Below are 27,750 nucleotides of genomic sequence, written 5' to 3'. Positions count from 1 at the left end.
GTCACATCGCATAAACTGGAGTTTATATTCTTTTTGACCGCCCCACTCTGTCATGGGGCCACTGCTACAGCTGCTGCTCCTACCATCCCCACTCTGTCATGGGGCCACTACTTGAATCTTGTGGCACTGCACTGTTAAAGTACATAGCGATATATTAGACTTGACACTTTTATTGACCTGTAATACTGATGCACAGTAATTCCACAGCTAACAGAAGGGATTACTTATGAATCTTTGTGCCCTGCAGTGATGTAAACGGAGAAAAATTGCAACTGCCTGTAATACTGATGGTACAGTACCTACAGAACGGATTAACCTATGAATGTGGGTGCACTAGAACGTAAGTGCACACAGCGATACCCTCTCCCTGCAGTTTGAGTTTCACACTGAGATTGGACCACCAAGTGGGATGCATATGATTAGGCAGAGTGGCCTGGGTATACCAGATTTATCGCGATTCGTGACAAATTAATTTGGAACAAATTGAATTTCTTGAGGAACTTCAGCGAATTGCCCAAATCGAATTTTTCCAAACTTCGCTCATCTCTCCTAAAACGGCTCGTAACCCCGCCCTCCGTGCTCCTCTGCCCGCCCGTTTACTCCCCTCCCCTGTCCTTTTCCACTGTGGCTGTGCGGCGCAAATCGTAGCGGGCGCATGCGCAGTAGGTATTGCGATGCCCTGCCAGGAGCGGGCATCGAATTGCGCATGCGCCCGCTACGATTTGGACCGCACAGCCACAGTGGAAAAGGACAGGGGAGTAAACGGGCGGGCAGAGGAGCACGGAGGGCGGGGTTTATGAGCCGTTTAAGAGGTGCTGCCTGGGGCTCCGAGGATTGAGAGACTGCCCTGGGCACTTGAGAGGGCTCAGAACATAATCTTATAAGTTCATTTTCGGCAAAAAGACAAGTCCATTTTCTACAACAAAGGTACAGTTTTTATGTTCTGGGTGGATCACATAACCCTATTTGATCGGTCTAACATGCTAAAATGTGGTGACAGACTCCCTTTAAAAATAGCCCTTGCTCCTCTTAAAAAACACACTGTTTAACCCTGTTGCTGAGGTCAATCTACCTAAGTTGAACTGTTATGGGACTATAAGGCCCCTTTCACACGGGCGAGTTTTCAGCGCGGGTGCAATGCGCGAGTTGAACGCATTGCACCCGCACTGAATCCGGACCCATTCATTTCTATGGGGCTGTGCACATGAGCAGTGATTTTCACGCATCGCTTGTGCGTTGCGTGAAAATCGCAGCAAGCTCTATTTTGTGCGTTTTTAACGCAACGCAGGCCCCATAGAAGTGAATGGGGCTGTGTGAAAATCGCAAGCATCCGCAAGCAAGTGCGGATGTGGTGCGATTTTCACGCACGGTTGCTAGGAGACGATCGGGATGGGGACCCGATCTTTATTATTTTCCCTTATAACATGGTTATGCATAGTACAATAGGGATGGAGGGGTTAAAAAAAAATTCAAAATAATTTAACTCACCTTAATCCACTTGTTCGCGCAGCTGGCATCTCTTCTGTCTTGTTCTGTGAGGAATAGGACCTTTGATGACGTCACTACGCTCATCACATAGTCCGTCACATGATCTTTTACCATGGTGATGGATCATGTGACGGACCATGTGATGAGTGTAGTGACGTCATCAAAGGTCCTATTCTTCACAGAACAAGACAGAATAGATGCCGGCTGCGCGAACAAGTGGATTAAGGTGAGTTAAATTATATATTATTTTTTTAACCCCTCCAGCCCTATTTTACTATGCATTCTGTATTCAGAATGCTATTATTTTCTCTTATAACCATGGTATAAGGGGAAATAATACAATCTACACAACCTTGAACCCAAACCTTAAATTCTGTGAAGAAGTTCAGGTCTTGGTACCACATTTAGTTTTTTATCACACGCGTGAAAAACGCATTGCACCTGCGCGATAAAAAAACTGAACAGAGCGCATTCGCAGTCAAAACTGACTGCAATTGCGTACCTACTCGCGCGGGTTTGCCGCAACGTATCCGGACACGTTCGTGTGAAAGAGGCCTAAGGTGCCTAATTCCTGAGGAGTATGTCAGTAAGGTGTAAAGTGACTCCTCCAGCCATATAAAACTGCTCCATTAAATGTATAGAGACTGCATTACATTACTGTATGTACAGTGCTGCCCATAATTATTCATACCCCTGGCAAATTTTTACTTAAATTTACTTTTATTCAATCAGCAGGTAAATTTTTTTACCCCACAATAATGCCTCTTGTACATCGTCTTATTATCTTTTGGGAGACACCTATGTCATTTCCCGTCAAAAAATTACTTGCTGGTTGAATAAAAGTAACTTTAAGTCAAAATTTGCCAGGAGTATGAATAATTATGAGCAGCACTGTAGATACAATATGTCCGACGTGACTGGTCCATTGTATTTTAAGTCACAATCTGTCTGTCGTATCTACAGGTCCTTCTAAAAAAATTAGCATATTGTGATAAAGTTCATTATTTTCTGTAATGTACCGATAAACATTAGACTTTCATATATTTTAGATTCATTACACACCAACTGAAGTAGTTCAAGCCTTTTATTGTTTTAATATTGATGATTTTGGCATACAGCTCATGAAAACCCAAAATTCCTATCTCAAGCAATTAGCATATTTCATCCGACCAATAAAAGAAAAGTGTTTTTAATACAATAAAAGTCAACCTTCAAATAATTATGTTCAGTTATGCACTCACTACTTGGTCGGGAATCCTTTTGCAGAAATGACTGCTTCAATGCGGCGTGGCATGGAGTCAATCAGCCTGTGGCACTGCTGAGGTGTTATGGAGGCCCAGGATGCTTCGATAGCGGCCTTAAGCTCATCCAGAGTGTTGGGTCTTGCGTCTCTCAACTTTCTCTTCCCAATATCCCACAGATTCTCTATGGGGTTAAGGTCACTACTTTCACATCTGCACTTTCCCTTTCCGCTATTGAGCTTCGTCATAGGATCTCAATAGCAGGGGAAAACGCTTCCGTTTTGTCCCCATTCATTGTCAATGGGGACAAAACTGAACCGAATGAAACAGAGTCCACCAGAATGCATTCCGTTCCTTTTGGCTGTGTCCCCATAATAACAGCAGCGTTTTGTTGTCCGCAATGTGGTGCGGAGCAAGACGGATCCCTCATGACTCACAATGTAAGTCAACGGGGATGGATCAGTTTACTCTGACACAACACAAAACGGATCCGTCCCCCATTGACTTTCAATGGAGTTCATGACGGATCAGTCTTGGCTATGTTAAAGCTAATACAACTGGATCCGTTCATAACGGACGCAGGCGGTTGTAATATCAGAATGGAAGGGTTTTTGCTGATCCATGATGTGAAAGTAGCCTAAGGGTCCATTCACACATCCCTATGTATTTTGCGGATCCACAAATCCGCAAAACACGGACAACGCCAATGTGTTTTGCGGACCACACATCGCTGGCACTTTAATAGAAAATGCCTAATCTTGTCCGCAATTGTGGACAAGAATAGGAAATGTTCTATTTTCTTCGGGGACGGAATTGCGGACCAGGACAGCACATAGTGTGGCCCCATAGAAATGAATGGGTCCGCAAAATGCGGAACAGAATTGCGGACGTGTGAATGGACCCTTACATGTATGGCAGAAGTCCGTTGTTTAAAAATGTCACCCGCTCCCAAGTGCAGCGCGCGTCACAGCCGACCGGATTTCCGGTGTTTCATACAACAGACACCCGGGGATAGAGTCTGCAATATCACCCAATATGATACTTATGAATTTATTACCTTGGGCCTCTCTATTAGTCATTTCATGTTATTCACAACCCAAAGGCGTTCTGAAAGCTGGATGAACACTTGACAATCTGTTGGTTTCAGTGAGAGCGGAAAAAACACTTTGATCCTGAATGTGGGTGTAAAGTAATGACACACGGCCAAGAAAACCAAACAAACGGAAGCGCTCAGATTTATCGTTTTTAATTGTTTTAAACTAGCTACAAAATGTCAATCACGTCACAAACTGACAGGAGACAGAAGGAATTTCATAGTACATGCTGCAATGATTTTGATATCACAGTTTATCTAGAGTTCATTCATTTAGATTATTGTCTTAATTTAAATCTACTTAAACATCTCAGCGATTTGGAGTGCATAGCTCTAGGTAAGCAACGAAACCTTAAAAAGAAAGAAAAAAAGAAAGTCCACATTGGGGGGAAAAGTGGCTAACGAGACCCAGCCTTATAAAAATTACATATCTTTGTACCATTTTAGACTGTAGTCATTTCCTCCAAAAGAGGATCCTCATAAACAGTACCCAAACCCTATATTACAACCTTTATATGTATATATATATTATTATTTTTTTTTTGTATTTTATATATCACCAGCAAACTAAAAAAAAATCAACATTTTCTTTTGCTGGATATGTGTGCCAAGTCTGTCCTTTTGAAATAAATAAAAAAGCATGATCATGATTAAATAGAACAATATATCGACAGAAGAGTGGCACTACTGCAAACTTGCTGGTATAACATAGTCCCAACAGTGTCCAAATACTCAGCATGCTTTTATTGAATGTGCTACTGCCACGGGAAAAAGTCCTTGTATGTAGGCATCTAAAATGTCTATTTATTTTCATGCATAAATGCATAACTCACATCACTTGTTAGTGCAATGCTTATTATAGTAATATAGTTTCACGTTCTAATCATGAAATTATAACAGATGGAAGCAACATTGAACCCAGGACAGTCCCACAGTTTTAAGTATCATGACACCAAAAAAAGGATATAGGCAGTAGCTCTGTGGAATGTCACAGATTTACAAGAACAATACTGTATAGAGTAAGGAACAGCACGTTAAACATTCCTACACTGTTGTCATTCAGCAAACATCATAAAAAAAAATGATACAACCTAAAATAATTAAATAAAACGCTATAGTGAGCCAGCGTAGATCACTATATACAACCTTTGGAAAGGAATATACTTCGAAAAAAATAAAATAAAAATCATAATTACAAGTATATTTTTGGAAAGCTGACATACTACACAGGACAACATTTACAATAGGGTAGAAGGGAGGGTGATATGTGCATGTGTGCAAACCTAGTATGTAAATACCATGATAAAAGCATGAAAGTACTGTCTAGCAGGACAGTATGGAGCATAAAATAAAGGTTCCTGTTCTCTAGCCACTGCCCAGCATCTTTGTGGCACGTGTGTTGGCCTCGTCGATCCTGGCTTTGTTGGAGTCGGCCTGGGAAAGACAAAGGAGAAAAGTGGTGTAAGTATCTAGCGATGTTCTAGATAATCTTTTAGAAAAGTTGTAATAACTTTATATGTTATATATGTGTCCAAGCTTTGCACCACATATGGATCTAAATAGAGGTGCAAGAGGAGATTTATCAAGGCTGGCATTTTCTTCCTCGGTTTTTATATCCCCTTCGCTGCTAGACGATGTCCCATTTGGGACATTGATGGTTTATGACTAGGATATGCCATCACCTTACCTCTGGGACTCACTACTATCTCCAGGACAGAGCCCCCAAAAAAGAAAGGATAGCACACCGCCCATAAGCAGTTTGATCTCCATTTACAGCGCACTCGGCTATTTTCCAAAGTCCTATGGTGGTGAATGAAGAGCAAGCTGCACATGTGTGGTGGGTTCGGTCCCAGGTTAGAATCCGACCATGGGCAACATCTGCATGGAGTTTGTATGTTCTCCCCATGTCTGTATGGGTTTACTCCCGGTAAAACATACAGATAGGGAACTTTGATTGTGAGCTGCCCTGCAGACAGCAAGCAGTGATAGTGTCTGTAAAGCGCTGTGAAATATGTCAGCGCTATATACATGAGTAAAATAAAAGTAAAAAATAAGAAGCGATCCGAATAGAAAGAGAAAAGAGACAGGGATGTTCTCTGTCACTCCTGTTCTTCGCCTTGGCAATAGAGCTATTAGCTGAGATGGTAAGAAGCAACAAGGAAATAAAGGGGTTTGAATATGGGGCTTGCAATGGAATAAATAATGTTATATGCAAATAATATGTTGATATTTTTAAGTAGCACAGATAGATTCCATTTACATTTTGAAAGAAAAGAGAAAAAAATCTGTATTGATGCAGAAGAGCTGGGAAATCTGAATATTCTCTCTGTATAACTATCACATTTCCTGCACCATAAGACGCACCTAGATTTTGGAGAAGAAAAATAATATTTTTGATCAGACCACCAGTCTTTATCAGATCTCAGATCAGATAAAAAATAAATAAATAAAGAAGTTACCTCTCTTGCTGCGAAAGGTGCCGCCATTCAGGAGATCCAGCGCACTCTTCCTACAGCACTGCACTGTGACCAGACATCGCACTGCATGCTTACAGCACTACATCCTGATGCTGTATGCTGTCAAGACACAACACAGCGCAGCAACCGGAGAAGACCAGGGAGGGGTGAGTAAAGCCAGCACCCGCTATACTCACTGCTCCCCTGTCCTACTATACTAATGAGTGCTTCCATAATGGACACACTCATTAGACTTCCCATTATAAGGCATACACACTTTTGTGTGGGAGGGTGCGTCTTATAGAGCAGTAATTATGGTAATTTAAATTATTTAGGTTTATACATACAGTTGCAAGAAAAAGTATGTGAACCCTTTGGAATGATCTGGATTTCTGCACAAATTGGTCATAAAATGTGATCTGATCTTCATCTAAGTCACAACAATAGACAATCACAGTCTGCTTAAACTAATAACACACAAAGAATTAAATGTTACCATGTTTTTATTGAACACACCATGTAAACATTCACAGTGCAGGTGGAAAAAGTATGTGAACCCTTGGATTTAATAACTGGTTGAACCTCCTTTGGCAGCAATAACTTTAACCAAACGTTTCCTGTAGTTGCAGATCAGACGTGCACAACGTCAGGAGTAAGGAGTAATTCTTGACCATTTCTCTTTACAGAACTGTTTCAGTTCAGCAATATTCTTGGGATGTCTGGTGTGAATCGCTTTCTTGAGGTCATGCCACAGCATCTCAATCGGGTTCAGGTCAGGACTCTGACTGGGCCATTCCAGAAGGCGTATTTTCTTCTGTTTAAGCCATTCTGTTGTTGATTTACTTCTATGTTTTGGGTCGTTGTCCTGTTGCAACACCCATCTTCTGTTGAGCTTCAGCTGGAGGACAGATGACCTTAAGTTCTCCTGCAAAATGTCTTGATAAACTTGGGAATTTATTTTTCCTTTGATGATAGCAATCCGTCCAGGCCCTGACGCAGCAAAGCAGCCCCAAACCATGATGCCCCCACCACCATACTTCACAGTTGGGATGAAGTTTTGATGTTGGTGTGCTGTCTCTTTTTCTCCACAGTGTTGTGTGTTTCTTCCAAACAACTCAACTTTGGTTTCATCTGTCCACAGAATATTTTGCCACTACTGCTGTGGAACATCCAGGAGCTCTTGTGCAAACTGTAAACGTGCAGCAATGTTTTTTTTGGACAGCAGTGGCTTCCTCTGTGGTATCCTCCTATGAAATCCATTCTTGTTTAGTGTTTTACGTATCATAGATTCGCTAACAGGGATGTTAGCATATGCCAGAGACTTTTGTAAGTCTTTAGCTGACACTCTAGGATTCTTCTTCACCTCTCTGAGCAGTCTGTGCTGTGCTCTTGCAGTCATCTTTACAGGACGGCCACTCCTAGGGAGAGTAGCAGCAGTGCTGAACTTTCTCCAGTTATAGACAATTTGTCTTACCATGGACTGATGAACAGCAAGGCTTTTGGAGATACTTTTATAACCCTTTCCAGCTTTATGCAAGTCAACAATTCTTAATCGTAGGTCTTCTGAGAGCTCTTTTGTGTGAGGCATCATTCACATCAGGCAATGCTTTTTGTGAAAAGCAAACCCAGAACTGGTGTGTGTTTTTTATAGAGCAGGGCAGCTGAAACCAACACCTCCAATCTCATCTCATTTATTGGACTCCAGTTGGCTGACACCTCACTCCAATTATCTCTTGGAGATGTCATTAGTCTAGGGGTTCACATACTTTTTCCACCTGCACTGTGAATGTTTACATGGTGTGTTCAATAAAAACATGGTAACATTTAATTCTTTGTGTGTTATTAGTTTAAGCAGACTGTGATTGTCTATTGTTGTGACTTAGATGAAGATCAGATCACATTTTATGACCAATTTGTGCAGAAATCCATATAATTCGAAAGGGTTCACATACTTTTTCTTGCAACTGTATCTAAAGATCCTAGATCTTGTACCCTTATTGAGAGAATGACAGGATAAATTTGAACTTTAATCTGTCTGATCATTTTCTGTGCCAGCTACTGAATAAAGAACAATATATCTTATACCTATTGGAGAATAATGGAATAGAAAGAAGTGAACCCAACCCTTCATATGATGTAAAAATACTTAAGGGTGTTCAGGAATGCCTGTGGTTCAGAAGAATTCAGTATATTTACCCCCCTCTGGACAGACCCTAGACTAGAAGAAGTAAATAAACTTTGTGGTTTGCAAAATGGGAAATGGAGGACCGAGGACAGTATATCAGCTATATTCTAATAATATGCTCATTCATATAATAAATTCCAGTTAAGGCAGCCGAGATCAACAATATATAAAGAGTTTAGATGTAATGCCCAATTTTATAAACTTTGGTAACCTGATGACACATTTAGAAAATAAGACTAATAATAGTAATACCATATGTAGTACCCTAAGCAGCCGCTATAAGGCCTGTGAGAAAGTAGAGGGGAAATTTAGGGCAGCCCTAGTCCCTTGTATAAACTGGCACAGGGCTCCTCCTGTCTACAATCATCAATATTAACAAACAACCCAGTGTTAAGCCGCCATTTTGCTACATTAACTATGCTTTTGTAAAAATAAATAAAAGTATGTGGCAAACCCCTTTAAATTATTTTAAAGGGGTTTCCCTCAGATGAGCTCATTAATATCTGATTGTGGGTATCAGCTCTTTGAAGAGGCCATAGAGCTCTGGTGAGCATTGCAGCCTCTTCACTGCATTCCAAGCACAGTGCCGTACATTGTATAGTGGCTGAGCTTGGTACTGCAGCTCAGGCCCTTTCACTTGAATGGGACTGAGTTGCCTGTAGGCCATGTGACCAATGAAGTTGATTTCATTGGCCTAGGAATAGGCTGCAGGGCTCACCGATGTGCTGCATTCTCATCAAACGAGTGATCGGCGGGGGTTGCCGGGAGTCAGACACCTACAGATCAGATATTGATCTCCTACTTACCCCCGGAAAACCCCTATAAATACATGCTAATTCACTGAACTGATTCCTCTAAACATTTTTAGCTATGATAATAATTATTGTGCATATCGGTTTACTAATCTCTATAAGGCCTCATGCACAGAATGAGCACATGGAGGATGTACCGTTCCTCCATATACTGTAGTACTGTATATTGCAGTTATCTCCCTTAGAGACAATACATTTGTACAAAACTTTGAGGAATGCAACACAGACTTAATTACTGAAGCTAAAAAAGAGAAAAAGCAACAGAGACAATAAAAATTCATGGAAGGTATGAGTATTGCTGCAGTAAATACTGGAATATCATTTTTGCACACTTGAAAAAGAAAACCGCTGAGGTGTCGAAAAAGATCTGGTCTCATTTTAATGCTTTATCTGATGTGCACACTTTAAATAGAAGTCAAATCTCTCACAAAAGACGGGATTATACCCAGTTCACGTCTTAGGACCTAAGATGCCATATGGGCTGTCTTTCTCCAGAATACAGAGCAGGAGGACAGTGAAGTATAGAAGGAGCTCGCCAGGAATGGGAAGGGCGGGGGAGGCTTGCTAGTCCTAGTTCACCAATGTATCCTTTGCTATTTGGATTGTTTTACTAGATGAAATAAACACTGCATTTATCTGTAAATTGGATGCTGGAATATACTCTCTTCTTTCGCTTCATTGGTCTGGGTGGAGTGGAGCCGGCAGGTGAGCTTTACTTTTTGACTCATCTTTCTGCTGTATGTTCCCAGAAGTTCATGACTGCCAATGTATTTCCAGTTTTAGGCTTACATTACATCAGATCCAGCGTTGGAAATATGGTACATGTGGGCAGAGGTCATACATGCAATTATCTTCGGCCTTGTTCATAGTTCAATATTTGCAGGCCAAGACCAAGAGTGGATACTAGACAGAAGGCAGTATTAGGTCAAATCTCTGGATCAAAGGCAGTTTCAGTCACAGGGCAAGACCTGTAGCAATCCATGACAGAACCTTGATAGGGCAAGTATAATTTTAAACTATGCCTTCAAATATGTGAAGATTTTACCCCATTAGTAAACATAATATTTAAATTCCCATTGTACATTTTTGCAGTGGCAGGAACCCAAGTAAAACTGTATGTGTGAACAAGATTAAAGGGATTTTCCTATAAAATCCCCCCCCCCCAAAAAAAAACGAACTTTCAAACTTCTGAGTTAAAGGTGGTTACAAGGATTTTAATATTGATGACCTATCCTCAGAATAGGTCATCAATATCAGATCGGCAGGGGTGCGATACCCGGCACCCCCGCCGATCAACTGGTTGAAGAGAAGGCCACGGTCCAGCCTTCCCATCATTGTTTACCTGATTGCCGTCATGAGGATAGGTCATCAGTATTAAAATCCCAGAAAACCCTTTTCACACAGGAGGATCCTTACCAGGACCAATGTCAATTATTTTGTTAGAAGTAGCTATAGACAGCTTGTCTTTCTGGAGGTCCCAGCACGTCTATTACTTGGATAACCCACGGATTGCCATGGTCCTGAGAAATGCTTCTGTCTTGCTTCCTCCTCCTGCTGGCTCAGTCTCGTCTCCTTCACCTGAAATTGTCATGCGAACTTGGCTTGCACTGATGATGTTATCTAGCTAGGCTGTTCAAACTGCTTTCACCACTATTTGCATGGTCAGCTGATCAAATTACCAAATAGAGTCCATCTTGTTTTTAACATGTTTTAAATACCTTCCTTGATCCTCTACCTTGTCACTCAATTTTGTCTCCATAAATCCCTGGCATTCCTCCAATTGTGAGGTTCTTATAGATGTATTTTCCCCAAAAATATTTGAGACTCTCTCACCTCATTGTTCATTCAAATCTACCTCACCCACTGGAACAGGGTTCTTCTTCATGAAGAATAAAGATGGATCTTTCAGACTATGCATCGATTAGCAGATCACGGTGAAAGATCACTATCCACTAACCCTCAATTCTGAACTTTTATGACACTCGTAATTGTGGTTATTTCTTCACTAAATTAGATTTATGTCAAGCCTACAATCTGATTCATATTAAGTTGGCAGATGAAGTCTGGAATGGTCACTACAAGTATCCAGTTAAGCCTTTTGACCTTTACAGTGCTGTATTCCAGCATTTTGTAATTGAAATATTCTGGGACATGAGTTGGACACTTACTGCCTTGTGCGCTTATTTCTACTCCAACTTCAAAAGAATTGCTTGTACACCAACCTGGAAAAATGCCTATTTCTATATCAAGAGCTTCCTTTTCTGGGATAGATGATTTCTTCTGGGGCATTACAGATGGATTCTGAAAAGATATTATCAATTTTGAACTAGCCACAACCGGTTGGCCTTAAAACCCTCCAGAGATTCCTTGGCTTCACAAATTTACTACCAGCAGTTCATATAGAATTACTCCCAGGTGGTTGCACCCCCTAACAAGCTCTCACCAATAAATTGGCAGGATTCTACAGTGCAAGCATTGAGCTTTCTCAAGACTCTCTTCTCTTCTGTAATGGTTCTACATCCGTAAAAACACAAATGCAATCGCACTCTGCAACCAGCACTCTGCCCTGCCTCTATGCTAGATGTTGAATGAGGCATTGGTGTACATTTTGCCAAAGCGTAATAAGCCACTCACCACGTCAAGGTCACCTCCATGAGTGGTCCCTAACACTAGTTGATACCTGTTATGGGCCATGACAGTACACACAAAGTCCAGGGAGCGCAGGTACAGCATGCACGCCAAGCACACTCTGCTTTTAACCCCGTCCGGTGCCATTACAGCTTTCATCGGATCCAGGGTTGCAAGTACCAACATGCATGCTGAGCCCACTATATACTTCTGGAGCCAAATGGCTACTGGTAGGTGCTATATAAGCAGACTCAGTTTTATACTGACTTTAAAACCAGCCTCCAGGGCAGAGTAACTGGTCAGGTGTGCATGACTGCTTGGAGATCGCCACGCCTCCAATATATACTACAAATAAAAAAATGTGGGGGGTTCAGCCAGCACAACCTTGTATGCAGGTGCACTATTGCTATGGTGAAATACAGATACAAACATAAAAACACAAATGCAATAGCACTCTGCAACCAGCACTCTGCCCTGCCTCTATGCTGGATGGTTCTACATCAAACAGACATTAATAGACCATTCTCTCTGAAGACTGATTCATCTACTATAGGGGTTGAAGCTGTGCTTCCGTAAAAGACTGATGAAGTCAAGAACAATCCCTATGTATTCTTCTCCTAAATATTTTCCCCTTTAGACAAAAACCTATGACAGTGACCATGAACTCATTGCATTTGATCTTACCCTAGAAGAATGGTGTCATCTCCTGAAGGAAGCAAAATTGTAAATAACAATTACACTGACCATTTGAATATCTGCAATCAGCCAACTGATTAAATTCTCATTTAGCCTGTTGGGTGCTCTTATATTCTACTTCTGACTTCATTCTCAACTACCATCCTGCTGGTAAAACTGTAGTGTTGATGCCCTCCTCAGATCCTCACATATCTCCAATGAAGCAACTACTCACATACCTGAACCAAGTTGCACCCTAGCAATTAATATATACCCTGGAAGCCCCCCAAAAGGAAGATCTCTGTTCCCTAGGTGAGTAAGTTTTGTCATGGGCTCACTCTTCAATACTTTTCGCCAACCCAGAGTCAAATACACCACATTTATTCTTTCCTGCTTCTACTTGTAGTCCACTTGAAGATATAACATGTAAAAGTTAGTTGCTTCTAGTACCAACTGCACTCAGTTCAAGTCCACCTGTCTGACACCTCAGATTTCTGCCGCCTCCACCTATACCTTGAGAACTCTAATTCGAGTTAGCCATGCAATTTGTTACCGATTTACCCCATAATTAGTGCTTTACCTCTATCTGGGTCACGGTGGATCACTTATCCATGATGGTGCATTTATTGCTTTGACTAGCCTGCCCTCTGCACCATCTTCTTCAAAGAGATTTATTGTTTCCATAGCCTTTCTTCCCATATTGTTTGGACCAAGGAGTTTAATTTGACTATATGTTCAGAGAGTTTTGTGCGAGGTGCTGAAGATTTCCATGGATTTAACTTCACTTATCATCCAGAACATAATGATTAGACTGAGAGAATCAATTTATGGAGGAATTTCTAGACACTGTTTCTAATGTCCATCAAGACAATTCTTCCTTGGACTAAATTCACCCATAACAACTTAGTGACCTAATCTACCAGAAAATCTACATTTTATATGGTCTTTGGACTAGAGCTTCGTCTGTATCTTCCCATCTTTCCCAACTGTCGGTTTCAAGCTATGGAAAAAAAAATCTGTCTTGATATCTGAAACATTGACCGATGTTCAAGTAAATGTGTACACAGGTGCATCCAAGGCTAAAAAGAATGATGATAAGCAGTGGCATCCTACTCCAAACATGCTCCAGAGGATAAAAAAGCATGGCTCTCTACAAAGAAAATTCACTTCAAAGACAGAAAATGTATCCACTATTTATAAGTCCCCTCAAAGTGATTGAACAAATCGACTCACTTATGTTTGAAGTTATCTTCTACACACAAGATTCCTAACAATTTTCATGTCTCTCTCAACAAATTACCCAATGTAGACATAGGTAGATGTCTTCTCTCTCTGTCCAAGACCCCAATGATGATTATTACATAAATCAAATTCTACACTGCAAGTAGATTAATCTGAAACTGATCTATTTGATTAGCTATGACCCTGAAGACAGAACTGGGTTACCAAAAAGGACATTAAAGCTCCTAGTTTCATGCTAAACATCCTCTATCTTCTTCGTCAAAATCTTCTGAAAGCGGCCATACTGATCTGTCCCAGCACCAGTGCGCTGCCCCACTCCCCTCTTTCAGACAGCTGGCTCTCTCTTCCTTTGTGTTGGGTTACTACTGGAACCCGATGTGCACTGATATCGTCACCCAGCCGTGACATCTAAACTCAACTTTGGTGGCAGGAAGCTGTATAGTTATTCAAGTTTGTTACATGCGTCTCCTGCAACACTAGCAGCCCAACCCTGCTATTCTGGTCCTTCCAGCTACATTGGGCCCCCAGCTCTGATACATCTGGTCTCCAGCTCTGCTACACTGGCCCTGTCTCAACAGTCCTACAGCTCTGTTAAACTGGCCCTCCAGCTCTACTACACAGGTCAACCTTCATGTCTGCTACACCAGTCATCCATCTCAGCTACATCTGTGAGTTCAGACCTGGTATATCTGAGTCTATTGTCTGGTCACCCCAGCAGTACCAGCAGCAAAGGTGTTTTATCCACCTGCTCTGCAATGCATGTGCAGCCTATCCATGCTGACACAAGATCTGCTCTACCGTATAATACAATGATATCACAGCTGATTGTTAGAGGTTCCTTCAGCAGTCCATCCTATTATCAGCTAATTATCAGAAGATTGTAGTAAAAAAAATATATAAAGTGGACAACCTCTTGGAGAATGCCACACACCACTGTTTTTATAATTCCAAAAAGTTATGCCTGAAAGTTTCAAACCTATAATAAACATATATTAGTTATTTCACTAGTAAGCTTCTATAACTCCCAATCCCAATACAAAAATTTTAGTTCATGCATGACTTTTCTGTACTGAAACTGGAGAACATGATCTTATTTGAATTCAGGAACCAGATGCAGGACCACCATTGATCTGTCTAACATATCTATTATTTTGGAAGAATATGGAAGAAGTAAACTCATGTTTATTTTCTTCCAAGAACAGTTCTACTGACCTTCTCCATGATCCTGTCGATCTGGCGATTTTGTGTGTCAATCTCGTTACCCATATCAAGAGCCATATGACGTAGGTTTCCAATAATGCCACTGACTTGTTCAAGGTTCTCATCCATTTCGTTTTCTCGAGCATCATTTGTTACTCTGTAAAGAATATAATACAATGGTTAAAACTCCACATTTCTAATGTATTTCTGCCTAAGTAAATAATCGTATTACCAATAAGGTAGCAATTCTGTATCACCTTTTCTTATAACTCTGAGCTGTTTTGTTCCTCTGTTATGCCACCCAGAAGTTTATGAATACATTGATAACTGGGTGTTACCAGTTGGGGATGTGTGTGTCCCCATCAGTGCCGCCAGTGTCATATTGTGTAAGGACATGCCCCAACTGCTAACACCCAGTTGTCAATTTATTCATAAATTTCTAGGAGAAATAACACAATGGCAATGCAGAGTTATAGGAGAAGATACTACAGAATTTATATTTTATGAGGAATACTGGTATTTACTAAAACAAGCATGTCAGAAGACACGACAGCTCGTCTTTAAAATTTCGAATCAAATTTCAGTAGTTTCCAGTAATCAACTAAATTGAAAAGTCATCTTCCTTTAAATATCAGCTCAGTTCATATGGTTAATTTCTGCATGTAGCTGTACAGAAAGCATGGCATACAGTCAACTGGGCACACTAGAGAACCCCCTGCTAAAGATATTAGTAGAGACTTTAAGTCCTCAATCAATCATCGGAATTTTTTTCACATTGAATGGGTTTACTGTATGAGAAAGTGCATGGGCTAAGCTGCGATACCAGACACAGCCCAGCGGAGGTGCAATTTATGAAAAAAGTGACTTTTTTAAATCCCATAATACAACCAATTTAAAAGGGTTGTCCAGTATATGAGAAAACCAACCCAATGCTCAGAACTTGTGCCCAATTAAAAAAAACAAAAAACACCTGTCCTACAGCCCCACCAGTTCTGCACTGCGGCTCCATTCTTGTCCATTTAGGGTCCCCACCAAACCAGAATTGGCTTGGTCTTGTGATTGCTACAGCCGGTCACTGTGCTCACAAGTGCTAGAATGGTACATCTTGAGGTCAGTAATTTTCTGTGGTTGTCACGGGACCAATCCACGCGAGGCTGCAATGTGGGAACGCCAGGACTGTGGACAGGTGTTTTTTTTCACTAGGCACAGGTTCCGAAAATGGGACTGGTTGGTTGGACAACCCCTTTAAGTAATGGCCCTGAGGTGCTAGAGAATAGATTAGAGAAGTGGAAAATGGAGAACCAAAGATTTTTTTCAAACTTTTTAATAAAACAGATTGGGGACATAAAAAGTCAGATAAATATATTGGATTCAGATAAGGTCAAGGGCAATTAGATGAACAAGAGTCTGGTATTATAAATAAGCAAATAAAATAGATAGGCCTGGCTTGGTTAGTAAAATGTGGAAAATAATAATGTGGTATATAAAGAGATTTCGAAGAGGAATCTGACATCAAATAAAGATAAAATATATGGGGAATTCAGATATTATCAAAAGCTATATAGTGCACTGGAGATGGTCAGAGCTGATAGGGTTGGAGGCTTTCTGGATAACTAAAATTAAGGAGTTATAGGAGAGGTTAAATAGTTGAGGAGGAAATTTTGAGTTCTATTAAGTGATTAAAATTAGGAAATTGTATAGAGAATGGGGCGCACTCTAGGGCTGATACGAATGGCGTAGGGGAGAAGCTTGTGGAGTTAATAAAAGAAAACACAGCACGCTCCCAATTGATGCAAACATAAAAAAAGGCTTGTTTTATTCCAAAAGTTAGTGCATACGTAGAAATACCAGTGTATATCTTGGAAGGAATTCCAGGTAGTATAGAAGAATACAAGGAATGGCAGCTTTATGGAGGTTTTGGACCTGATGGACCTTAAGCCAATATTAGACAGGCCAATGCGGCAGACGCTTGGTAACTGGCGAAGGAGACTGATGCTATTACATGCAGCAATCTCTTCCACAGCATGAGGAGGAGCGATCTCTATGCCATTGCTCGTCCCTATACTGTTTAGTGGTTTGTCAGTGGCAGATCACTATTAGACAGCATGATCAACAGCCGACAAGTGCTGATTTTTAGGCATTCTGCGGCAGTATTACACTGCAAGATGATCCCTAACGATTTTAGCGAATATCGTCCCAGTGTATCGGCCAGTGTAATGCAGAGCCGCAAAGATGCTGAGTGAAAGAAGCACTTCCGATTCCTTGTATACTTCTATACTACCTGGAATTTTTTTGAAGAAATACTCTGGAAGTTCTAAATATAAAACAAGCCTTTTTTTTCACTTTTGTATAAATTGGGAGCATGCATTTTTCATTAGTAAAATTAGGAAAGGAACCAGGCCCTGATCGGTTTTCTGTTAATCTGATCAGTAATTTAAAAAAGTTAGGAATTTTTTATGTCCTTATATGCCTAGACATTACATTTTCTATGAGAAATGGGGGGATAGGTAAAGAGTTTCTAGAAATTGTAATTGTTGTAATTCCAAAGCAGGGGAAGGATCATGCTAATGGTAAAAAGTTTAGGCCAATCTCCATAGTAAATGCTTATTTTAAGATCTGTTCAGCTTTTGTAGCAGGGGGATTGAATGGGGTTACTGAATCATTGATTGGCAGGGAGCAGGTAGGGTTTGTTCCATCTAGACAGGCTCCAGATAATATTAGGAAGATTATTGATTTAGTTTCAGTAATTAATAGGAAAAACTTCTGACCAAGGACAACATCTGTATGGAGTTTGTATGTTCTTCTTGTCTTTGCCTGGGTTTCCTCCAGGTACTCTGGTTTCCTTCCACACACCAAAGACATACTGATAGGCAACTTGGGGACAGTGAGTGATGATAATATCTGTAAAGTGCTGTGAAATATGCCAACGCTATATAAGTGAGCAAAATAAGTAAAAGTTGACATAGTTTTGGTCTTAAAATCAAAGGCCTTCTCCATATCTATCAGCTGCCTCTTTTTTTTTTTTTGAAGGTGTGGGGATGTTTTTTTCTTACATAGTTTAAAAGCTTTATATTTCTTGCCAGCTAAATTACTCACCTCATTATGGGAGGAGATAGAGATTAGTAGAGTCCCTAGGCAGGGGTGTCCCATATCACCAGCTATTTTTGCTTTGGCAAGGGAGCCGGTAGTTAGAAGTATTATTATGAGTATAGATATCTCAGGCATTAAGGTCAGCGGTAAAGCATACACAGTAAATGATCTCTTTTTACTTAATGGGATTCTGTCACCTCGTTTTAGGTTTAGAGCTGCGGACATGCACGGCTAGATCGCCGCTAGCATGTCCGCAATATACCTGTCCTATAGGGCTGTGTGCCTTTATTGTGCTTAAAACTTCCTGGTGCCCAGCCACTCCCCCCTGTGAAGGAGCCCAGCACCGCCTGCGTCCTCCGAATCTCCTTCTTGCTCAGTTAGATTGCTGTAATCTCGCGATGCGCAGTTCCTTCCCTGAGGCTGATGCCAGCTCAAGGAAGGAACACAATACCGGCACTGCGCATGCGCGATCTTACGGCGATCTAACTGTGAGCTAGGAGGAGATTCGGAGGACGCAGGCGGTGCTGGGCTCCTTCACAGGGGGGTGTGGCTGGGAACCAGGAAGGTTAGAACAGCCCCTTGGGCTCCTTACCAGGGTCATTTACATATATAAAATTATATTTTAAGCACAATAGAAGCACTCAGCCCTATAGGACAGGTATATTGCGGACATGCTAGCGGCGATCTAGCCGTGCATGTCCGCAGCTCTATAATCTAAAACGAGGTGACAGAATCCCTTTAAGACATTTTGCTGACTTTTGTTAAAGCCTCTCTCAACACTCCCTAATCTATCTAGAATATTAGAAGATTTTGGATTAATATCTGCATGTTACCATTGAGAAGTCCTAAAATAATGTAGTGCAATTTGGATAGAAGTGTGCGGAAACTCATTGACCTAATCCTGGGTTTGTGAATATGGGTAAATATATTATCTTGGAGTCCAGATCTGTAAAGGTTAAAGTGTAACTATAGGGATTTGTGGAAGGATTAACTCGCTAAATACGATGATTTTAACTCGGGTACTTTATTATTTTAGATGTTTACCACTCCAGTAATGGTTCCCAGGAAAGATTTGGATTTGTTATGACAGGAGTTTTTAAATTTATTTGCAATAATAAAAGGCAGAGATTCTCAAGAAAAGTAATGATGATAAGTAGTAGGAGGGGAGGAATTTAAGTACCAAACTTATTAAATTATCTTAAAGCTGCCAAGATAGAGCATGGGGACAACTATGGTAGGACTGAGGTCTTTGTGAGTTGAGTGGGATTTTATGTACCCTTTGAAGTGGGATGCAGTTTTGTGGCCATGAGAGAAACTGAAAATTGAGTATGTGAAGGATGCCCAGTGGTTCAGTTTTCTTTGAAGTTGTGGGGCGAAGTTAATAAAAAGAAGAGATTAAAGATCTGCAGGATCAGTTGTAATGGTTATTTTTGGGAACCATTTACTCAAACAAGGAATGGTGGATTGAAGTTTTAGATGGCAGAAGGAAAAACGTATTCTGATACATAATTTGTGTTGGAAGTTTGAAAGTTTAGATAAATATTTTGTAAAATCGGATATACTGGCCGGTGAATTTTACAGGTTATTACAGATATATAATTTTGTCAAGAGAGTTTATAAAAAGAGGTGAAAAGAAAGAAACATGGCTTGAAAAACGATAGCTTAGACCACATCATGAAAAGAGGAATGACTGCATGTTTATATCTGGATATTAATGAGCCTTAAAATGCTAAATTGGGGAATATGCTGAAGTTGGAACAAGATCTGGAACTCGACAGGACGAGGGACACAGGCTGATTTTTAATTAGCATGAGTACATAGTCTGCTCAGCATGCATGCTGGTATTTGTAGTCCCTGGATTCAATGAAGGCCATTTTGGCACCACACAGATATAAACCAAAAGGGGCCCAGCATGCATGTGGGACCTGCACTTCCTAAATTTCATGGTCGCTGTCATGGCACCCAACAGGTGAGCTTTAGTGTTAGGACCCGTCTTATAGAGAGCACCTTGGCGTGCGGCAGACGGGCTCAAATGATTTTGTACAAAATGTATTTGCTAAGCATCTCTAATTTATTAGCATAGCATTTGCAATATAATATACTTTTGTACTCTATTTGGTTTGTCAGGACGAGGGACAAATGTAATAAAATTAGTGAGAACCTAAGTTGGGGCAGCAGACAAATGTCACTTATGGAAACATCTTTTAAAATTTCATACAGCTTTGACTCCATTTATGTAAGACCTTCAATACTACAGAATACAAATGTTTTAGGGGGTGTGGTGAGAGGGGAAACCTAAAGCATATGTGGTCGTACTGTAAATTAGTAAGAGGATTTGGGGAGAAAATTGTTATATGAGGTTATGGGATTTCAAGTTAATTCCAGGTCCTTCTAGATCAATTACATAGGGTTTTTGAGAGGAATAATAGAATTATTCAACATATTCTATCAGCTAGTAGGGTTTATTTGGCGCAGAACTGAAAAAACTCTTTCCTTGAGTTATAGGGTGTGATTGAAAAAATAAACCTGGTCAAATGTGGGCAGAGATTAAATGCGATAAGATTTCATAGCGTATCGAAATTTGAAGGTGATTGGAAGTTGTGGGATGTTCTCTTAGATAACAGAAAAGTCTAAGGAGAGGTTTTTTTTTGTGGTGGATGGATGAGGCCTATTATTTATTTATTGTGTGTATTTCATTATATAATTAATGTTTGAGGGAAAGTAATAAAAAATATATTTGACACCAAGTAATAGCACTGTACTGGATATACTGATGTTGCTAGAACCAGTCTTGTGACTTAAATTAGTCTACGTCTGGGTATGATCAAGGCTAGTGGCTTCTAACTTATGACTCTTGTGAAAACTACAGCTTCTAGTAAACTTTGTCGTCTAGACCTAGGCCTCATGCACACGGCCGTTGCCTGGCCATGGCCATATTGCGGCCCACATACAGCGGGTCCGCAATACACGGGCACCGACTATGTGCACCCTTGAATAAGTCTGCAATCTGGGAGATGTGGTGCGGAACGGAGGCACGGAACCCCACTGGAAGCACCACGTGGTGTTTCTGTCCTGTGCCTCCAGTCCGCACTACAAAAAAAAATAGAACATGTTCTATTTTTTTTACGGTGCGGACGGATCAAGGACCCATTCAAGTTGAATGGGTCTCAATCCGTCCTGGCCGCCGCACGGATGTTGCCTGTGCATTGGGGACCGTGCACGGAACAGCCGCACAACGGCCGTGTGCATGAGGCCTAATGCAAAGAACATGACAACTGCCACAATATCAATTGCCAGAATACAAACTTACCTACGGACAAAGCCACCACTAATGGCCATCTGTTCACGTTCATCCACAACACGAGCAGGCTGACTTGCAACAACTCCATCTTGGTTATTGCCCCAGGCTTTTTTATAAGCATCACTTGATTTAAGCCTACAGAAAGCACATTGTCAGTGACCTACAAAAGCATAGCCGTCAGGAATGAAAAAAATAAAATAAAATCACACTCTTCATGGTAGGACATAATAGAGCTGATTCAGGCAGATGAGCAACTGACAGGGGCGTCACCTTATACCGATATATCATGAAACCAATTATTCTAGTGCTGACATTGATCAGCTGTGAAATCCTGAGATTGAATTACTATATTCAGACGTTCATCACACAGGATAAACACAATTTTATTCGATTTGCAACTGGTAAAAAGAACATTGAATCTTATAGTTGACATAAAACACACAAATAAAGACGTACTGGCAGACATACAGTACACAGAACAAAACTGCCAAGTATAGTGTGTACATCACATCACATGGACATGCCCTCTAATTGTGGCAGTAATACTATGCAATGGTTAGGTTGCATAGTGTCTGCATTTCTAAGGATTTGGGGCACTTGTAAAAAAAACTACTACTATAAGATAACTTCTTTTTTGCTCTTTGAGATAATATATCGGTACTTGTAAACAGTTACCATACATCGAGAGTTGATGTACAAACCTTTGTCAACAAAGACAACAGAATATAAAATAAAAGTAAAAAATTGCTGAAGTGAAATGAATGAGGCAGCAAACAAAACAAGCATTTATAGCATTAATGCCCAATACACCCTGTCCATGCACAAGCTGGTGGCATGAATAGGAGGTGAAGCACTTTTCACTAAGCACAACTGCTCCAGTGGTTCACTATTGCTTTAATGCACCATTAGTAACAGCTGTCACAGGGCCAAAACCAGTCAAAAGTGGAGAATCCCTGGTAAGAAAATAAATATTAAAAAAATTCTGGGGAAAAAAATTAAAAAGATTTTTCCCCATTTAGATGACCTATGTGCATTCATTTTTATATGACTTTGTGGAGCTTTTAACGCTTTGCTTTCTCTTACTACAGGTTCTCTACTTTCTAATAAATGTTCATGTCATAGAAGACAGTGGTCTTTTAAGTGATGCACAAGACCATTATTTTAATACACAAAACAGGATAAGGCTAGTTTCACACCTGCGGTTAAGCCATCCGGCAGAGGAACAACCTGCCGGAGTTCACCGTGTTCAGCTTAGCTAGATACTGCCGTGCACTGCCAGACCCCATACAGTATAATAGGATGCGGCAGGGATTTGTCCGGTTTCAGGCATGAGCAGCCAGAAACCAGACGCTGAAGCCGGAATCGGGGTATGACAGCGCACACAGTATCCGCCTAGCCCGTATACAGGTAAACTCAGTCAGCGTGTTCCTCTTCCAGAATAGCTTCCTGGATAGCTTTACTGCAGGTGTGAAACAAGCTTAAAATAGTGTAAAATAACAAAAAAGGAGCAATACTCACCTTATCACTCCCCTGCCGCTCTGGTATGGATGCTTCTCCAGTCCCTGCTAGTTTCCATCCTTCCTGCTTCCACAACGACATGTCGATACAACATGTGACCACTGCAGCCAATCACTGGCTGTAGTGGTAACATACTGACTCCACTGAGGTCACAGCTGCAGCCGGTGATTGGCGTAGTCACATCTTGTGTCGACACTGTCATCTCTGTAGCAGGAGTACTACTACAGGATTTGCTATATGTGCTCTGTTAGATTACATTTATTACTAAAGTAGAGAACTCCTTTAATTTAAGTGAGATTTCGGACATGTATTCTTCAGGCATGAAGAGTGATTGTATACTATTGTTGCTCTGGGATACAACACAAAACTAAACAATGGACGATGATGTATTATATACAGCTGCAAGAAAAATTATATGGATTTCTGCACAAATTGGTCATAAAATTGGTCATAAAATGTGATCTGATCGTCATCTAAGTCACAACAATAGACAATCACAGTCTGCTTAAACTAATAACACACAAAGATTTAAATGTTACCATGTTTTTATTGAACGCACCATGTAAACATTCACAGTGCAGGGAAAAAGTATGTGAACCCCTAGACTAATGACAGGTCGAAGAACTAATTGGAGTGAGATGTCAGCCAACTGGAGTCCAATCAATGAGATGAGATTGGAGGTGTTGGCTACAGCTGCCCTGCCCTATAAAAAACACACACCAGTTCTGGGTTTGCTTTTCACAAGAAGCATTGCCTGATGTGAATAAAGCCTTGCACAAAAGAGCTCTCAGAAGACCTACGATTAAGAATTGTTGACTTGAATAAAGCTGGAAAGGGTTATAAAAGTATCCCCAAAAGCCTTGCTGTTCATCAGTCCACAGGTAAGAAAAATTGTCTATAAATGGAGAAAGTTCAGCACTGCTGCTACTCTCCCTAGGAGTGGCAGTCCTGTAAAGATGACTGCAAGAGCACAGCGCAGACTGCTCAATGAGGTGAAGAAGAATCCTAGAGTGTCAGCTAAAGACTTACAAAAGTCTCTGGCATATGCTAACACCCCTGTTAGCGAATCTACAATACGTAAAACACTAAGCAAGAATGAATTTCATGGGAGGATACCACAGAGGAAGCCACTGCTGTCCAAAAAACAATTGCTGCACGTTTACAGTTTGCACAAGAGCACCTGGATGTTCCACAGCGGTACTGGCAAAATATTCTGTGGATAGATGAAACCAAAGTTGAGTTGTTTGTAAGAAACACACAACACTATGTGTGGAGAAAACCTCATCCCAACTGTGAAGTATGGTGGTAGGGGCATCATGGTTTGGGGCTGCTTTGCTGCATCAGGGCCTGGACGGATTGCCATCATTGAAGGAAAAATGAATTCCCAAGTTTATCAAGACATTTTGCAGGAGAACTTAAGGCCATCTGTCCACCAGCTGAAGCTCAACAGAAGATGGGTGTTGCAACAGGACAACGACCCAAAGCATAGAAGTAAATCAACAACAGAATGGCTTAAACAGAAGAAAATACACCTTCTGGAGTGGCCCAGTCAGAGTCCTGACCTGAACCCGATTGAGATGCTGTGGCATGACCCTTAAGAAAGCGATTCACACCAGACATCCCAAGAATATTGCTGAACTGAAACAGTTCTGTAAAGTGGAATGGTCAAGAATTACTCCTGACCGTTGTGCACATCTGAACTGCAACTACAGGAAACGTTTGGTTGAAGTTATTGCTGCCAAAAGAGGTTCAACCAGTTATTAAATCCAAGGGTTCACATACTTTTTCCACCTGCACTGTGAATGTTTACATGGTGTGTTCAATAAAAACATGGTAACATTTATTTCTTTGTGTGTTATTAGTTTAAGCAGACTGTGATTGTCTATTGTTGTGACTTAGATGAAGATCAGATCACATTTTATGACCGATTTGTGCAGAAATCCATATCCAAAGGGTTCACATACTTTTTCTTGCAACTGTATAATAGTCTACACATAGACACGTATGTTGCATTCCACAGCAATGAAAGCACACATCTCTCTATCTGTTCATAGACAGGCTTCAAGGAATTCCAACACAAGGAGCTACTATTGATACTAACGAAATCAACTGTGCAATAATATTAAAGTGGGGGTCCAAGAGAGGGGTGTTATGTCCTATTTCTTTATAGTTTAATATAGTTTAATATGCATTATCATATTGCTGTTATTACACTGTGTTTGCTTGTAAAGTTTGTCCCTGCAATCTCCCTGCAGCCGGGGGAGATATAATCAGTCCCTCCTTTCCTATGTGTGTGGCAGCCATTGTAGTTCAAGATATAGGAATTTTCACATGTCCTGTTGAACCCTAACAAACAATCAGCTTTTCCCCTACTATTTATGTATAATTATAAGGGTTCTGCCTGGAATAAACCTCATCTGGATTCTTCGTACATGTCTGATCAGTGGAGTTGAGGCTGTCAGAATAGGTATCAGGTGAAATTGATCAATAGAGACAACTTAGCCATATAGTCTCATGAGCTCACATTTCAGCCTAGGTATTTTGATCAGAACAAGGAGTTTCATGTCACCCATTCCCTATAAACAGTCCAGAAAGAGATTAAACGGGTTGTGTCACAAAACATATTCTGCACTTGGATCTGAATACTTTTGTAATTTCATGTAATTAAAAATTTTGTATAGCCACTGAGTTATTAAATAAAATGTATCTGTATAGCGCCACCTGCTGTTTGTTCTTTTCCTTACTTTTTGTCCACCTCACTAAGCTGGTCGAACGTGCTCCGTTTAAATCTTTACCAGCCACCAGCCATATGTTCTGTCAGAAGCTGTGGCAGTTACAGGGAGAGAGCTGCAGTAGAAAGGACATGCCTCCTGAGCTTCCAGGCTGAAGATAATCTAGCAGAACAGTTGAGCAATGAAGGTGGAGATCTCTGGACCCATGTCAGGTACAGGGCTGGTTCTAGCTTTGTCAGAAACAGATCTCCATGTACTATATGATATCTGATTTTCATTTTTCAGTCATGGCATAAACCCTTTAATGGAGAAAAGTCTGAGCATGTGGACAACACACTCCATTATAATGTATGGGAGATACAGAAGCAATGACGTGAGCACGTGCAGCTGGTTCCATATCTCCTAAAGTCATGTATGGAGTATGACACACATCTCCTCCTGGCCAGATTATAGAGAATGGGGGACACAGTGCTACACGCTCACTAATCCAGCACTTATTACATAGCCTATAAATTAGTGATAATTGTTCCAGGTGAGAAAACCCCTTTATGAAAATTCTCGTTCCATGACCTACAGGAATTCCTTGAGACACACAGAGAAATATATTATCCAGGAAAATCTCACTCATTAAAGTAGAAAGAAATAAAGCAATGCATTTAGCAATAGCTGCAGTGATTCATATACAAGCCAATACATTACAGTTATCTAAAGGTGAAAAAAACTTTTAATTAAGCAACTTTTTTTCTGCTTTTATAAAACCATTTTTGACTGGGGTGCCATCGCTAGAATAATTAAAATCTAGGCATGCCTGCAGTGGATAATGTTCAAATGTGCAGCATTATCTGGGATTCTCTTTCTATTAAACTGACAGGGAGAAAATTGTCTTGACTACATGAAAAGGAAGGCTGTGCGTATAACTTAGGAGCAGAATGCACATCTATTCGATAATGGAACTATATACAGTGCCTTGCAAAAGTATTCACCCCCTTGACTTTTTTCGTATTTTGTTACATTACAGCCTTAAGTTCAATGTTTTGTTAATCTGAATTATATGTGATGGATCAGAACACAATAGTCTAAGTTGGTGAAGTGAAATAGGAAAAATATATAAATAAAACTATTGTTTAGAAATAGAAAACAGAAAATTGGCATGTGCGTATGTGTTCACCCCCTTTGTTAGGAAGCCCCTAAAATGCTCTGGTGCAAGCCAATTACCTTCAGAGGTCACATAATTAGTGAAATGATGTCCACCTGTGTGCAATCTAAGTGTCACATGATATGTTATTACATATACACACCTGTTATTACAATCCATGTTAATTCCAGGTTGTGAGGCACCAAAATACGAAAAAAGTCAAGGGGGGTGAATATTTTTGCAAGGCACTGTACTTCATGTGAGATATCAGGATCTGCCAAACCAATAGGTAGTAGAGTTGAAAATAAATGATCATATATAATAATAATTAATGTAATATATTTGTACTATTACTACTAATTATTATTATTCATAGTTAGGGTCCATTCACACGTCCGTTGTTTCTTTCCTGATCTGTTCCGTTTTTTGCAGAACAGATCAGGACCAGTTCTGGATCCATTCATTTTCAATGGGTCCTGGAAAAAAAAAAATCGGACAACACAATGTGTGCTGTCCGTTTCCGTTGTTCCGTTCCGCATGTCCGATTAAATATAAAACTTGTCCTATTCTTTTCCGCAAAAATCGGATCCTGGTACAATACAAAGTCAATGGTTCCGCAAAAAACGGATGACATTCGTATGTCATTACGTATGTCATCCGTTTTATGCAGAATCCGTTCCTGGAAATTAAATCCTGCCCACAGAAATCACTCATTCACTTTTTTTTTCAATTTTTTTTCAAAGAAATCCAAACAACTTTATTTGCTTTGTGAAATTTATACATCTTTCCGTTTTTGCGGATCCGCAAAAAACGGATGACATACGGATGACATACGGAAACATTTTCAGGAACAACGGATCCGCAAAAAACGAACCGAAATTCAGGATATAGAAAAATACTGACGTGTGAATGTAGCCTAATGCTAATAATAGTAATAATCTATGTAATTGTTGG

The 27,750-nt window shown here is 40.5% G+C and overlaps 1 protein-coding gene across 1 annotated transcript in view; it reads right to left on the bottom strand.

The window, feature by feature from the left end:
* Nucleotides 1-4,006: 4,006 nt before the first annotated feature.
* SNAP25 (synaptosome associated protein 25) overlaps nucleotides 4,007-27,750 on the bottom strand; it is a 121,990-nt gene continuing 98,246 nt past the window's right edge. Inside the window, exons 6-8 of the mRNA XM_044290826.1 lie at nucleotides 21,421-21,546; nucleotides 15,033-15,177; nucleotides 4,007-5,256 (exon numbers count right to left, since the gene is read on the bottom strand). Of these exons, the coding sequence (XP_044146761.1) occupies nucleotides 5,188-5,256; nucleotides 15,033-15,177; nucleotides 21,421-21,546 (340 nt within the window). The 3' untranslated portion in view covers nucleotides 4,007-5,187. The remainder of the gene's footprint in view (nucleotides 5,257-15,032; nucleotides 15,178-21,420; nucleotides 21,547-27,750) is intronic.

Source organism: Bufo gargarizans, chromosome 4, assembly GCF_014858855.1.
Source record: "Bufo gargarizans isolate SCDJY-AF-19 chromosome 4, ASM1485885v1, whole genome shotgun sequence".
NCBI classification, from domain to species: domain Eukaryota; kingdom Metazoa; phylum Chordata; class Amphibia; order Anura; family Bufonidae; genus Bufo; species Bufo gargarizans.
The sequence above is the reverse complement of the archived record's forward strand: the minus strand, read 5'-3'. Positions and strand labels throughout refer to the sequence as shown.